The sequence below is a fragment of the Histomonas meleagridis genome (genome assembly GCF_020186115.1).
Source record: "Histomonas meleagridis strain 2922-C6/04-10x chromosome Unknown contig_104, whole genome shotgun sequence".
In the NCBI taxonomy this organism is placed as follows: domain Eukaryota; phylum Parabasalia; order Tritrichomonadida; family Dientamoebidae; genus Histomonas; species Histomonas meleagridis.
The window spans coordinates 53,733-68,968 of NW_027150750.1; the positions used below are offsets into that span (position 1 = coordinate 53,733).

The window sequence follows — 15,236 nt, forward strand, 5'->3', positions numbered from 1 at the left end:
TCAGCACCGACTCGTGAACACTTTCATTTCCGTAAATTTTTCCGCGTGATGACGTACACCGTTGCGAACATTTTCTTTTACGTAAATTTTTCACGTGACATTTCATCGTCGCCAGTGAAATTGTTTGTCCTCACTCAAAACCACCAAAAAATGTCAGTTTTCAATCAAAAACGTGTAAAACAGAGAATTTTTATAGGCGCTTGGTGGGTCGGTTATGTAAATCACCCAAAAAGCAGTTTACAAGAACCCAAAAACTTGACCCGAGAGGCATTTTTCCATTCAATTTTTCAATGCCTTTTACCAAAAGGAATTTTGCTTCTTCTTTTGCATTCGTTCAATGTCGTCACCAGAGACAACAAAAGACTCTGAACCCGACGAGGATTCACCCTCCGAGGTCGGTCTTTCAGAGAGAGAAGAGGAAGAAGAGCAAAAAGAAGATAAAAATTCGCTTGAACATTATCGTCTTGCTGGTCGGAAGCCTCTTATTACAATTCTTATCCTATCAATCGGGCCAATTCTTTCACAGCTCACAAGTTCTTTATACGGAGTATTCGCAACAATTTGGGTGTCAAAATCAATAGGAGAGGCCGGAATGACCGCGATTTCAACATACACTGCGTTCGATAACGTCGGACGCTCGTTCGGTTATTTCGTTTCAGTCGCTGGAAGCCAAACAATTAGTAGCCTATTCGGAGAAGGTCGTCCAGAAGAAGCGGGACAAGTTATCTGTGACTTACTGAGAGTCAGTGTATTATTTGGTATATTAGTTCCAGCAGTATTATGTCCAACAGTCAAACTCGGAGTCCAATGGTTCGGCGCGAGCGAAGAAATTGTGGAATTGGGCTATGATTATATGTTGCCGATGCTTGTCTGCTCATTCTTCACATGCGTATTCGTCGGCGCTGGTGGTTTTCTTCAAGGCGAAGGGAAATCATTGATCTATGGATGGATAACTATTGCTTCGTCAGTGGCTAATATGTTTTTCTTATGTCCGCTCTTTCTTCTTGCATTTAAGACTGGAATTGTTGGCGCAGGAATCGCTACTGCTATCTCTGAGTCTGTGCCCGCGATTATATTAGTGATTTTATATTTCTGTGGTAAGTTTGCGGTGAAGCCAAAAGTTGGACAATTATTGAAGAAGTTTTCGCCATATACATTGCCAGCTTTACGTGTTGGATTATCTCAATTGATTGCAAACTTGTCAGTAAGTTTACCTGGTATAGTTATCCGTAAATTAATAGGGCTTTCAACAAGGACAACAGAAGAATTCGATAACGCGTTAGCCGGATTTAATGTTATCACAAGATATGCGGCTATTACTAATGGTCTATTGATTGGATTAACTAATGGATTCTTACCTGCTGCTTCTTATGCTTATGCTGCCAAAAATTATAAGAGATGGATTCGATTGGCAATACATATGAATTGGTTGGGATTCACTTGGGGTACTATCACTTCGATTTTTTCATATTCAATTCCAAACGAAATCTCAAAAATATTCGCAAGTAGTAATGGATATTTAAGTTATGCTGGGCCAATGCTGACTGTTGGTAATGCATTAGGTTTCGTAGTTTTCGCGAGATTTACAACGCCTTCAATGTTACAATCAATGAAAAGAGGTATAACTTCAACGATTTTAAGTTTGTCATGTCAATTGGTGTCAATTATTGTATTTGCCGTCATTATGTATTATACTGATAAATATAATCCAACAAGAGTTTGTTGGTGTTATCCTTTGAGTTACGCGTTTGGTTTGGTGGTGGGTGCTATTGTCATATTTTTCCCTGTAAGAAAAATGGTAAAAGTAATTAAGGAAGAAAATGAAAAATTAAAGAATGATGAGGAGGAGGAAGAAGAAGATATAAAGGATCATGATCATGAAGAAATTAATGAGCTTTCCGAGTTTTGATATTAATAAAGCGCAATAGAAAATTTAATTAATTTTTTGATGTGCCGATAATCAGCATCAAACTTGACTGGTTTACAAAAATGTTTGGAGAACGTTTAAATTTAAACAACAGAAAAAGTGAAAAGTGAATTATAATTAAATCATACATTTAATCATTTAATCATCAAGCGTATGTGATCAGTTTATACACCTCATGTGGCTACTTTTTATAAATCTCGGAAGCCATATGACTTATGATCACAAAAAGTGTGTATAATTTTTATAAGCAAAAAATACTTTTTCGATCTAAAAAAAAGGAAGAACAAAATCTTTGTTTTTTTACTGACAGAAAGTGTACATGTGCTGCTGAGAACAGATTCTGATTTTATTGGTTTCTTACAATTTTTACATTTTTTATCTTGGCAGAAAACTTCACCATCTTTAACTTTTTTTTAAAAAATGCTAACATTCAGAGTTATTTTTATAAAGTGATAATAGTTAACGATTTAGAATTTTAATATGTTTCACTTTATCATAAAAAAATGAAATATAATCAAATTAGAATTTTTAGTTTTACTTTAAAAAGCAAGAGCTGGCATGTCATTTTTATATGAAGCCTTAAGAGGATGAATACGACTTCCTTTTTTTCTTTTTTAGAATGAAAATGATAATAACAATTATCACAACAATTACAATAACACCAGCAATAGATCCAACTGTGGCACCAATAATTGTACCAGTACAATTAATTGATTGCGAAGTGTTATAGCTGTACATTCAGCAAAACCTCTGACAGTATCAAATCTACAAAATGTTGTACTTGCATAAGATTCAGTAACGAACACAGCTTCAGCAGGAACACTAAAAAAGAAGAAGATCCATAACATGTAGGCTCTGAAATACCATAATAATAAATATAATTAAGTTCTGTACATAAAGAAAATGCAGCGTTTTCAATTGTTATAACTGATTTACTTATGTAAACAGTTACTAATGGTTGGCAATAATAAAATGCATGATCTCCAATTGTGGTAACTGTATCAGGAATTGTGAATGATGTAAGACCTGATTCAGAAATATGTTGGAATTATATAAGACTTACTACTGAAATTATCTTCTTTAAGTTGATTACACTTTGAAAATAAATATGTACCTAATGTTGTAGCATTTTCGGGAATTTTAACTGATTCTAACATAGAGAAAAAACGGAATGCTTCTTTTTCAATGCTTGTAACTGTGTTGGGAATAACAATATTTGTGAATTTACATGTAGAAAATGCTCCCTCTTTAATTGTAGTTAATCCTTCATTAAGTGTAAGTGTTTTCAATAAGCATCCTCTAAATGAACTAATTCAAATTGTTACAACAGAGCCAGGTATATTATCTCTTCTAAATCATTACATAAATAAAATGCATAATCCGATATTTGTGAGTAAATTTGAGTTAAACGTCACGGTAACAAGTTGATCACAAGAACAAAATGCACGACCTCCAATGGTTGTCAAATCTTTTTTGAGTGTAACTTCATTGAGACTAGAGCATCCTTCAAATGAACTGTAGCCAATGGATTTACATGAATCAGGAAGTGTAATGGTTTGTAGATCCTTGCATGATTTAAATGCAGAATCTCCAATACTGGTAATACTATTTCCAAGTGTAATTTGACTAAGTTGAGAACATTGACTAAGTGCACCTTCACCGATGGATGTAACTGAATCAGGAATTGTAATGGTTTGCAAATTATTACATCCATTAAATGCGTAATCACCAATGCTAGTAATATTGTTATTTAGTGTAACTTTACTAAGAGAAGAACAGGACTGAAATGTACTTTCACTAATAGATGTATCTAAATCAGGAATGGTAATGGCTTGCAAATTACTGCATACATTAAATATATGATCTTCAATGGTGGCAACATTTTTCCCGAATTGAACAGTACTTAAGTTCCCACATTTATCAAATGCATTATGTTTGATATTTATAACTGAACCTCATAATGTTACATCTTCAAGTAGAGTCCATTCATAAAATGCATAAGTAGAGAGGGTATGAATACCATTTCCGATGATCAGATGTCTGGTTGAGGTTTTATAGGAACCAAATTGATTCTGATAAACAGTTCCGTAGTTTTCAAGAGTAAGGGTGTCGTCACAAATAATGTTAGAGATCAAACTAAAGAAGACAAACATGGATTTTGATTTTTAAAATTGAATGCTTCACAAAATCCGTTCAACTGTTGTGAAAAATTATTCCTCTTTATCCGATAGTATTTTTGAATGGTTTTGAATTATCAACGTGAATTAAATACTTTACATATATATTTGAAACGAAACCACAGAAAAGTTTGTTAACAAACCTCAGAAACGAGTTCAATCCACTTTTTGTGATAATCAGTTATTTGAATAGTACGATACGGTGAACCCAAAAAGCATAAAAGAAAAAGAACATTAAGACACCTCAAATTTGGCACAATTAATGCTTTTTATGGGTTACATATGCATGAGTTAAGCTATATATATAGTGGATAAAGTTTCAAAAAAATTTTTATAGACAATATTCAAATATAAAAAGATCAGATAATTTGCAAGGAAATTAAAATATTAATCGTCTTGTAAGTAAGTATTATAGAAGAAATGGTATGAAATAAATTTGCATACCATTTTGATGATAAGCTTATCCCAAAGGTCGGATTTGATTGGTTTACACAAAAGTTCGACGAACGTTTAAAATTTTTGCTAATGTTTTTGCTATGCATTTGTTTAGGCATTCATCTTTTGTCAAAAAATCAACAAGCAGAGAAATATAATTCGTATCAAATAAATTATATTAATGAAAGCATTGACTTTTTAGAAGAAGTGGGATCTGGAAGATTTTCTAATGTATATAAAGCTAAGCTCGAAAATGGAACAATAGTTGCAGCTAAAAAATTAAAACCAATTGAGGACTGGCGATTAAAACGAGAAATATCAATTCTTACTCTTCTTCAAAAAGTTCCTAATGTACTTCACTTATATGGTGTTTATGGTGACTCCTATTCGCCTATAATTGTAACAGATTTTATAAAAGTTGATAAAAATACAATTCCAACGTATTCTGATTTACAATGGGCTGTAAAATCAATTTTATCTGTTTTAAATGAAACGCATAACATGCACATTTTCCATAGAGACATAAAATGGCAAAATGTTCTTTGCTCATTTTCTGATCATCAAATACGAATTATTGACTGGGGCCTTGCAGAATATGTTAATCCAGGAAAAAAATATAGTTATAGCGTAGGAACAAAATCTACAAAAGCTCCCGAGTTACTTTTCAGGTTTCCTTATTATGGAACAGAAGTTGATATTTGGGCATCAGGTTGCATAATGGCAAATTTAATGTTTGGAACTCCTTCGTTTTTTAATGGCAATAGTAATGAGGGAATCCTCAACAAACATGCTCGATTCTTTGGAAAGGAAATAATAAAATTGGCACAAAAATACAACTCGAAGAAAATGTTTCCATATTTTAGGAGACAAAGTTTTTTGGAATATGCACTTCCGCACACACGACACTTGATAACAAATAACTCCATAAATTTATTAACAAAACTTTTGACTCCAGATAGAGAGAAAAGACCAAGTGCTGCAGAAGCTCTAAAACATGATTTTTTTAAATAAACTGTTTTTAATATGGTGAAGAAATTCACAGTAAAAAAGTTTTTTGGTGTGAAATTCCACATGATAACAAACAATTCAACTTTTATACTAACAAATTCTTGATTCTAAATATAATGAAACATGATAAAGTTTAGACAGATTTAATACAATTACAAAGATTAATTTCAAGAGAAAAAAGTGAAAAACCAATGAGATAAGCTTTACAACATATAAATTTAATCTTTTATTTAAAAGATTCCGCATATTTCGATACGCCGTTGAACTTTCTGATCTTCTTTCGGATCGGGCGTTTTTTGTTTTTTAAGGATTAAGCGAATGAGCGTTTCAAAAGTATCTCTTACATTTATGTTTTCAAGAGCTGACGTCTCAAAAAAAGGAACGCCCCACTCCCTGGCAAGCTCTTCTTCCTCTTGATGACTCACTTCGCGTTCATTATCTTGGTCACATTTGCAACCACATAGAATAATTGGCACTTGAGCATGATCCTTTATTCGCATTATTTCTCTGTACGCATATTTTGTATAATCAAATGATTGTTGGTCATTTATTGCAAAGAACAGAATAAATCCATTTCCGTTTTTGACCCAGTCACTATGATAATCAAAAAGAAAGAGAGACAGTGTATCAAAAATTACTATCTTAATGGTTTCATTGTCAATTGTGACGGTATGGCAATATTCCTTATCATCATAATACTCAGGATCATCAGCTAAGAAATAACCTTTTGTATATTGGACCACCATTGCTGTTTGCCCAACGCAAGACAAACCAATTCCAACAATATTTAGTTTTCCATTTAGAATTGAAAAAATGTACAATTTTCAGGTAAATTAAAAAATCTTTTTCACCAAATAAAGTATTTAAAATTGTTTCAGAAATTATTGTTAATAATGTATGAGAGCTTAAAATAATACATTCAGAGAATGACCATGTTAACATCAGCAATAAATGGAGAGTCAGTTAATACAATAAATAATGAAGCATTTGCATCATTGAAAAAATTTGAATATGTACAATTTCCAGAGAAAACATTGAATGGAATCGGATAAGGTACATTTTCAGAATGTATTTCATTAATTAATATTAATAATTTGTGTAACACAATTAGTGATAATGCATTTTCGAAATGTACAGGACTTGAAACAATAACTTTAGATGTAGGCGTACGAAGATTTCATAAATTCCAGCTGTAATTCCAATTGATCCAATAATAATTGTTTTATATAAGTATATAAATAAAATACAAGATCTCCAATTGATGTAACTAGATATAAATTGCTTATAAATGGATCTATATTTTGGTAGCTTCTTAAACTACGATTGCTTGTAGATCTCTATGCAATCTAATTTAACATCGCATTTTCATTCTACCGATTCATGTATATATCTCAGATATATCAATAATAAAATAGAAATCATTATTATTTCTTAAAGTAGGAGTAGATATATCATTTAGACAATATATTATTTCAGAATGATCTATGATTGATTTTTTTAAAAAAAAGCAAAAATTCATTTTTTATATATATGAGAGCAAAGTTTATATTAAAGATAATTTTATTGACGAGATAAAAAATTGAACTTAATTAGTAATGCAATTATCCAAATCGAAACAATAATAAGAAGAAATAAAGACGCGCTTTTGAGTTTGTTGGCCATTTGTTTAATCTGAATAGTTGTAAGATTATTGGAAGGGCCAACAATGAACTCCTCAATTAAAACAAGTATTCCTTTCTTTTCAAAGGGGAGTTGCATCAGGTTTTGCTGGTTTGGAGGAATTCTGAATATCTGTATTTTTTTACCATTCTTTTCTTTTTTATCTTGACTTGCTTTCTGTAAGGAAGCTGAATCATTGCTATCGCTTTCAAATTTTCCAATGCGAACAGGATATACATTTTTCCCGATATGGAAGAATTGTGGTAATTCATTGTAAAAAGAATTTTTTTCATTTTCGTTTTCAAACTCTTTCAAAGCGAAGGTAAGCCAATTTGAATTATTGTAATCTGGCGGATTCTGTTCTAGATCAAGCGAATTAAAAATTAATGGATTTTGTTGTTCTATATATTCAACTAAATCTGAGACCTGCTCTGGAGTTTCTATTCCAAATACTGTAATATAATTTTCTTCTTGTTGTTCTTCAAAGCTCATCTCAGATTGTTGGTTGTGGTTGATCGATTATAACCGTTATTTAAATATTTAAACGGCTTTTATTTAAACATTTTTCCAATTTCTAATTTATCTTCGTGTGAAAATTATTTTAAGGATTATGTGCAAAATTGCATTAAAGATACCTATTGTATTTCATATTACATGTTTTAAATTCCAAAAAAAATATATAAAATCAAAAATTATTTTTTTTTTTACTGCAATAATATAAACATAAAATACCTATGTTAGTTTGGCTTGATAAAGAATACATGAAAAAATTGATTTTTGGCTTGGTTTAGTCGTGAAGCCTTACTTGCCTTGTATAACGATATGAATTTCAAAATGACGATAGTTTTTTTATGATTGGAGATCTTGGAGGAAAACAATTTCCTTATCATTTAATTTATCGAATTTCGTATGACGTAAAACAAAAGAAAAAACAATTTGCCGTGTATACATTTCTTATAAAAAAAAAAAAATCACGAAAGTAGCTTTATAAACTAAACCTCTTTGCTATAAGCCATGACTGGTTCTGAGTTAATAAGTGGCTCTTCGATTCTGCTATTCTCCACTTGATTTGGAACGATGATCCAATAGCACAAAATCGCTGAAATAGCCGCAAACACAGAACCCGATCCAAGGATTGGCGCCTTTTTATCAGACAAAGCGCCGATTCCAGATCCCAAAGCGAAACTCGAAACCTGTTGACCCAAAACGCAGAAACAGTTCAACACGCCCATATAAGTACCCATTGATTCACTTGCGACAATCATTCCGATGATTGCGAAAGGAACTGAGTTAAAGATCGCGCAAGAAATGCCAATCAATGAGAGTAACCCCAATGCTGCCCATTTGTTCTTCACAAAGAATATCGGTATTAAACAAGCGGCTTCGATTATTTGCGAGATAGCATAAGCCCATTTCAATCCAAAGAACTTAATGACAGTTGGCTGGACAAGTGAAAATAATAGAACTAACGCATTAGAAACAGCAATGGTCACCATACCAAACGCTTTTCCATCATCGTATTTCTTGGCCAGTTCTGGATCTGTTGATCCTGCAACACCACCATAAATATCAGATGCAAAGAAATCAGTGGTGGTGTTTTGGAATGGGAAGTTGGCAACCCACGAAAAGAAGTATACAATGGAAATTCGAAGAACAGGTTTTGGAATTGTTTTGATGGCATTAAAAATCTTCTTGAATGGATTCTCATGAGGGAGTTCTTCGGTATATGTTTCTTCTTTACCGCAAAATATAGTTATGGTGACACAAATTACAATCAAAACAACTCCAATGATAAATGTAAGTTCATCATTGGTAAATTTACCGTTAGTATAATCGCCTAATTTAAGGCCACCAATCAAGTTGGTGACAATGGAAGCAAGACCAAGCATTAATGACCCAATTGTATTTGCAATGATTTGTTGTGATTGTGGTACAATATCACCAACAATAGCACGTGAAGGGCTCTGAAGAGTATTGGTAGCAACGTTAAGTTCTAAAAGACCAAAAACAAAAACAAATATTGACATTCCTTTCTTTGCTTTTCCGAATAAGCCGCCAATTTTTTCAACAAAATAAAGAAGCAGAAATCCAATTACAATACCAATACATCCAACAATGATAAAAGGTCTTCTTCTTCCCATTTTGAAATGAGCGATATCACTGTAATGACCTGCTAAAGGTTGAACAATAAATCCTGAGATAGGTCCTAAAAGCCATATAATTGCAGAAGCAACTTGAGAAACACCAAGACGTTTCATAATTGGAGTTGCAAGAGCGAATTCAACAGAATACGAAATTTGGTAAGCCATCATTGCACAACATATTCCTATAATGTGAATCTTTGAAATACTTTCTCGTTTTGCAAGTGGAATCCATTCATCACTTTTCATGTTTGTTAACGTGCTCTACAAACGATGAGATCGAACGATCAAAGAACGTTTTTTATGGACAAATGTTGGCTTTTTCAAACAAATATAATCGTTCATATTCAATTTTAAATGCACAAAGAAAACCAACCTTCCGCATTGAAAATTGTGGCAGGAGGTGGAAGAGGTTAAACACTTCAAAACTCAAAATGTTTGCATTATTGTTCGGTACTGCATTATCCGGATGTGATGTATTCGTTATGGCACCACTTGCCATGTTCGATTCAAATCAAAATCTTCTCGATTCAGGCAAATACGATTATTGGTTTGGCCAACTTCAAGGCGCTAATGTCAAAGGTATAATGATTGATGTTTGGTGGGGTATTTGCGAACAATCACAAAAGAATTACAAGTTTTCAGGCTATAGAACAGTTTTCAATATGATGAAGAACAAGGGTCTTAAAATCATTCCAGTCATGTCATTCCATCGTTGTGGTGGTAACGTTGGTGATACATGCAATATCCCAATCCCAGACTTTGTCTTCCAAGGTTCAATGCAACCATACTTCATTGATGTTTTCGGTAACAAAGACTCAGAATATATTTCATTTGCTTACGATGATATCGAAGTTAATGGTCGTACACCACTCCAAATGTATCATGACTTCATGGTTGCATTTCGTGATGAGTTCATTGATTTAATCAACGACGGCACAATCATCGAGATCGAAGTTGGCGCAGGACCATGCGGCGAAATTCGTTACCCATCATATCAACTTGACAAGTGGACGTATTCAGGCTGCGGCGCATACCAATGCTACGATCCAATGATGAAGAGCAAGTTCAAGCAAGCAGCGGCCGCCGCAGGTCATCCAGAATGGGATTCACCACCAACGGACACCGGCGACTACAACGTTCGTCCAGGGGGTTCATCATATTGGGCGAACGGCTGGAACATCGAATACGGCAAGTTCTTCAACAAGTGGTATTCCAATTTGTTAGTTGAGCACGGCGCAAACGTATTAAAAGACGCACGCGAAATCTTTGGCAGCTCTCTCCGCCTCTCGTGTAAAATCTCTGGCATCCACTGGCACTACACCTCAAGCTGCCACTGCGCGGAGCTCACTGCCGGATACTACAACATTTGGGACTACGACGGCTACCAAGTCTTGATCAACATGTTCAAGCAGTACAACATCGAAGTCTGCTTCACGTGCCTCGAGATGACCGGCGAAGACTACAGCGCAGGAAGCAATCCGCCGGCACTCGTTGCGCAGATCTTACGCGACACGAAGAACGCGGGCCTCAAGTTCGAGGGAGAAAACGCGCTCGAGAGATACGACTGGGCGGCGTACAACCAAATCAAGTCGTGGGTGCCGCAAGGACTGTCAACCTTCACGTACCTGAGGCTGTGCGATAACTTGATGAACAACAACTTTAACGAATTCAAGAACTTCGTCAACCAAATGAACAACGCTTAAAGTAAATATGGTCTTTAGGCTGAATTTACTATGGAATAAATAATCTTTTGCAATTATATCCGTTTCAGTTTAAATTCTTTCGTAATAATATGCGCTGCATCGAAGAAAATAATTTATATATTTGTTCATTTGAATGATTTTACATATATGTGTTTACATTTGGTGAATATACGAAGATGGATTTACTATTATATAAACAAATTAACAATATGAATTATTCAATTGTATGTATTTTGTACAGTATGTGTCATAATAACAAGAGATCTCTTATAAATATATATTTGATGAAATGGAATTTGTACTTACAAATTAAAACTAAATGGTTTTTCATATAGTTTCATTCATACCGCAAATTATATACAATAATATACATATGTATATAATATTATAAGAATTTTATTATCATCATATATGATAAATATATCTGATTTTGTGATGGTGCCTATATATGTTTTCATTTGGGAATATATTATAACTGTGATTTGCATGAGCTGATAGGATTAATTTTCAAAACTAAAAAAATGTTTTCTTTTATTTTGTTCTTAATAAAGGCGATTGTTCCTTTGGTGTGTCGAGCATTGTGAGTATGAGTCTTTGAAAAGGATTCCTTATTTCTCTATGTTCAATAGACCTTCTTTTTTCTCTTGGTTTTTGGTTATCATTCTTATAAAATTCAGTGTTTGATTTACTTAAGCATTTGTAGGTATTGGTCTTAAGAGATATTGTTTTCTCATTGAAGTTGTTTACTTTTTCCCATGTAAGGACAAGAGAGTTTCTATTCTTATGTTTTTTATCCTTTGAATCCTTCTTCATTGCCCAATCAGCAGAATCCCATAGTGATATGTTTCTTCTTTTATTTTTAGCCTCGATATTAATTTCAATGTGTTTAAATCGTGGGGCTTTTGATTTTGCTTCCATATTTAATAATGAAAATGAGATTAATAAATTCAAAGTAAAATTTATTTGAAATTTTTTCATGATCCTCCATTTTTCAATCATTTCTTTGAATTTTCCTTTTAATTCGCTCAATTTTTAAATAATAAAAAACTGTTTTCCAATTTTATTCACATCTGGAAGTTTCTGTTAGTAACCGTATTCGTTCCATTTTATATTATTTTTCGTTGTCCTAGCTCCAAATTCCAAGTTTATAAACTTTGATTTTTCATGCATAATGATTTTATAAATGAAAGAAATCTATTTTGCTTTTTTTTAAATCTTCCAAATTATCGTCGGAATACTCATTTAAGAAATTATTACTTTTTGCCAACGACGTAAAGATAAAGGTACCTTTGGTTATTCTATAATTGATGACTAAATGGAAAAATTGTTTAAATTGTTCTTTTTGACAAAAGTGACAACCATACGATGTAAAAAAGTGACAATCAACATGTCTTTCAGGAATATCGCTGCAGAGAAAACAAATCAACTCTCAACCGAGGTAAACAGCTTTAAAACAATCTGGTTCACCAAAGTTAGGCCTAATTTAGAAAATTTAGAAGATCCAAAAATAAGGAATACCGTCAAAATTTCAATGAAGCAATTGATCAGATTGTCCGGTATTATTGAACAAAAAATAGACAAAGGAAAAGATGGAGGTCATGATGAAGACATTCATAGAGTTTATGATGGACCATATTATGAATTTTCACAAAAAAGGGAAAATATCTTGCAACAAATTCAAACAATTGATGACAGAGAGAGAGCACAAAAGGCTGCTGAAGAAGCAAAGGTTCTCCAACAAACTGAAGGCAATGCTGATCAAATACAAGTTCAACAAGAACAAGAAGACCTTGACTTTATTCAAGAGCAAACTGAACAGATTGTGACTGATATGCAAGATCTCAAGGAAATCACGCAACAAGTTCATGATAAAATTCAATCAGATCATCAAGTTGTCGTCAGAATTGATGAAAAAATCGAGGAAGCTAAAGTTGATATGGTTGAAGGAAATAAAGAATTGGAAAAGGCCGAACAAGATCAGAAAAAATGCAACATTTACTAAAAATGGAAATTCGACACTTAAGTTTTTGACTTAAGAGTTTTTTGTTCAACATTAGCTGCAAAGTTTTGACGTTCTTATAAATCATTAAAGTTTGTTTATTGAGTTTATATTATGACAATTTTTTAATCATTGAATTATATCATTTTTGAGACAAAATATAATGACATTTATTATTTTAAATTTTACTTTCCTAATCAAAATGATCAACTTCTTTTTTTTTTTAAAGAAATTATAGCAAACTATTTCACCTGAAATTCTTATGCCAGTTTTTTCTAAAAATATTATTTTTAACAACAAAATTTAATTAAATTATTTTACTAATTTAAAGATTCATGAATTCAACACAATAGTAAAAGGTTTTAACATTATTTTAAGGTTTATTTATTAAGCAAATTAAACTTCAGTATCATGAATCTCCTTCAGTAATTCATCAATTTCTTTCAATGTTTCTTCAGAAATTTGTTTTGTATCACTATAAACTTCCACTTCTTCGGCTTTATTTTTCTTTTTCATAAATGATTCCCATGCTATGGAAGCAGAATCAGGTGTTCGAATTTTCGAAAATGTTTTTGCTTTATTAATATAAATCGTTTCAGTGAACAACCTTCGACAGCATTTTGGTTTCTCAGCCAAAGAGATCCCGTCCGGACGTGTGAATAAGTATAATCGCCTTCCAAACACAAAACAACTGATCATATTTGTTAGAACATCAAAATTTGATGTACTTTTACATTTATTTCCAATTAATAATTTTAATAATTAAATCCAATTTCATGAAAATAAAAATGCAAAACATCTTCCCTTTAAGAGGTGAACATAAGTTTAAAAAAATAATTTTAATAATTTCATTATTATCTTTCTATCATAAAAAAAAATATCAAAGTTTATGGCTTCATCTTTATCTTTTAATTTAGTATAAATAAGCGAAATTATAAAGAATATCTGCATTGACGCCATGCAAATCTTAGACAACTTTGAAAACTTTTTGATCTAAAAGACAAAAATAAACGGGCGAATGACATGTGCGACTACAAAAAAAATGAATCTCATAGGAATTACAGACGTCAGTACATCAATTTCCTTCGACAGAGTGATCAAGATAGGATGGTAAATTTTGGTAATTTGTATGAAATTTTAAAAAAATTAATTTCGAATTATCAAGAAAATAATTACGGAAATACGATTCATTCTATATCTGAGCTTCACCGATACCTCCGTAATACAGCACAAATCCCAATAGAACAATTTAACATTAGTGGCATGAATTTTTTATTTTTTGATCTTCTACAAAATCCCTTATTTACTCTTTATTATGATAACATATTTCGTGTTTTAATCATTCTTGTTAGTACTCCTGGGTTTGATCTTACTCCTTTTATAGATATTAATTTTATCAATTTTCTTTTTTCAGCAATTTTCCCAGTACTTCGAGACAAGTCCAATATCTTTTCATTATATTCCATATTAATAACCAAAGTACCACCAAAAATCATAATTTCCAATGATTCAGTCCAACTGATCATTACAATTTATCATTCATGTAATGATTTTCTTACACAACTTTCCATTATAAGATGCTTGACCGTCATTGTTGAAAGGATTGATGCCAATTTTGAAAATGAAATAATTTTAATAGTTGGATTTGTTCAATCTGAACTTACCAATTTAACCAAAAGTGCTCCAGAAATATTAAGCCTCTTTTCCTGTTGCTTTGAATGCTTCCCATTTTGTGCTGAAAAGCTTCTCCAAGACTTCCCATATCAAGCGCTTTACGAAATGTGCCAATTTTCGAACGAACCCCTTCAAATCGAAATCATGAAATTAATTCAATCATTTGCCAATTTTCATATTGAAAATGCGTTTGCTATATTCCGTTGGGATTATTTTTGTTTTGCATTGCATGATGAATCATCAGAACGTGTAAAAACAGGATTTTTTCAAATGGCCATTTCGATAATTAAATTCCGTCATACCATCTATACTAACATTGAAATCATATTACCAATCATTTTAAACTCTTTTCATAATTATGTATTTCCTGTTAAATCAATTTCCTTAAAATTTTTGTCAAAATTGATTTACAGAATTCCAAATATCGTTGCCAGTTATCTATTAGTTAATGGCTATATGGACATATTGGACTTGTTCTTGCAGTCATCTGATGAGAATATGCTTAAAATC

At 32.3% G+C, this 15,236-nt stretch overlaps 5 protein-coding genes across 5 annotated transcripts; 3 read left to right on the plus strand and 2 right to left on the minus strand.

The window, feature by feature from the left end:
* Positions 1 to 337: 337 nt before the first annotated feature.
* Positions 338 to 1,909, plus strand: GO595_000494 (MatE family protein; the record flags this gene model as incomplete). Its single annotated transcript, XM_067918121.1, has 1 exon — positions 338 to 1,909. The coding sequence occupies one exon, from the start codon at positions 338 to 340 to the stop codon at positions 1,907 to 1,909; it is 1,572 nt and encodes a 523-aa protein (XP_067779274.1).
* Positions 1,910 to 5,777: 3,868 nt separating this feature from the next.
* Positions 5,778 to 6,293, minus strand: GO595_000495 (small GTP-binding protein; the record flags this gene model as incomplete). The annotated part of the gene is made up of 1 exon (XM_067918132.1): positions 5,778 to 6,293. The coding sequence occupies one exon, from the start codon at positions 6,291 to 6,293 to the stop codon at positions 5,778 to 5,780; it is 516 nt and encodes a 171-aa protein (XP_067779275.1).
* Positions 6,294 to 8,198: 1,905 nt separating this feature from the next.
* GO595_000496 (major facilitator superfamily transporter) lies at positions 8,199 to 9,518 on the minus strand (the record flags this gene model as incomplete). Its single annotated transcript, XM_067918143.1, has 1 exon — positions 8,199 to 9,518. The coding sequence occupies one exon, from the start codon at positions 9,516 to 9,518 to the stop codon at positions 8,199 to 8,201; it is 1,320 nt and encodes a 439-aa protein (XP_067779276.1).
* A 263-nt stretch (positions 9,519 to 9,781) lies between these two features.
* GO595_000497 (putative beta-amylase) lies at positions 9,782 to 11,053 on the plus strand (the record flags this gene model as incomplete). Its single annotated transcript, XM_067918154.1, has 1 exon — positions 9,782 to 11,053. One exon carries the CDS (start codon positions 9,782 to 9,784, stop codon positions 11,051 to 11,053), a length of 1,272 nt encoding a protein of 423 aa, XP_067779277.1.
* Positions 11,054 to 12,440: 1,387 nt separating this feature from the next.
* GO595_000498 (uncharacterized protein) lies at positions 12,441 to 13,055 on the plus strand (the record flags this gene model as incomplete). Its single annotated transcript, XM_067918165.1, has 1 exon — positions 12,441 to 13,055. The coding sequence occupies one exon, from the start codon at positions 12,441 to 12,443 to the stop codon at positions 13,053 to 13,055; it is 615 nt and encodes a 204-aa protein (XP_067779278.1).
* Positions 13,056 to 15,236: the final 2,181 nt, after the last annotated feature.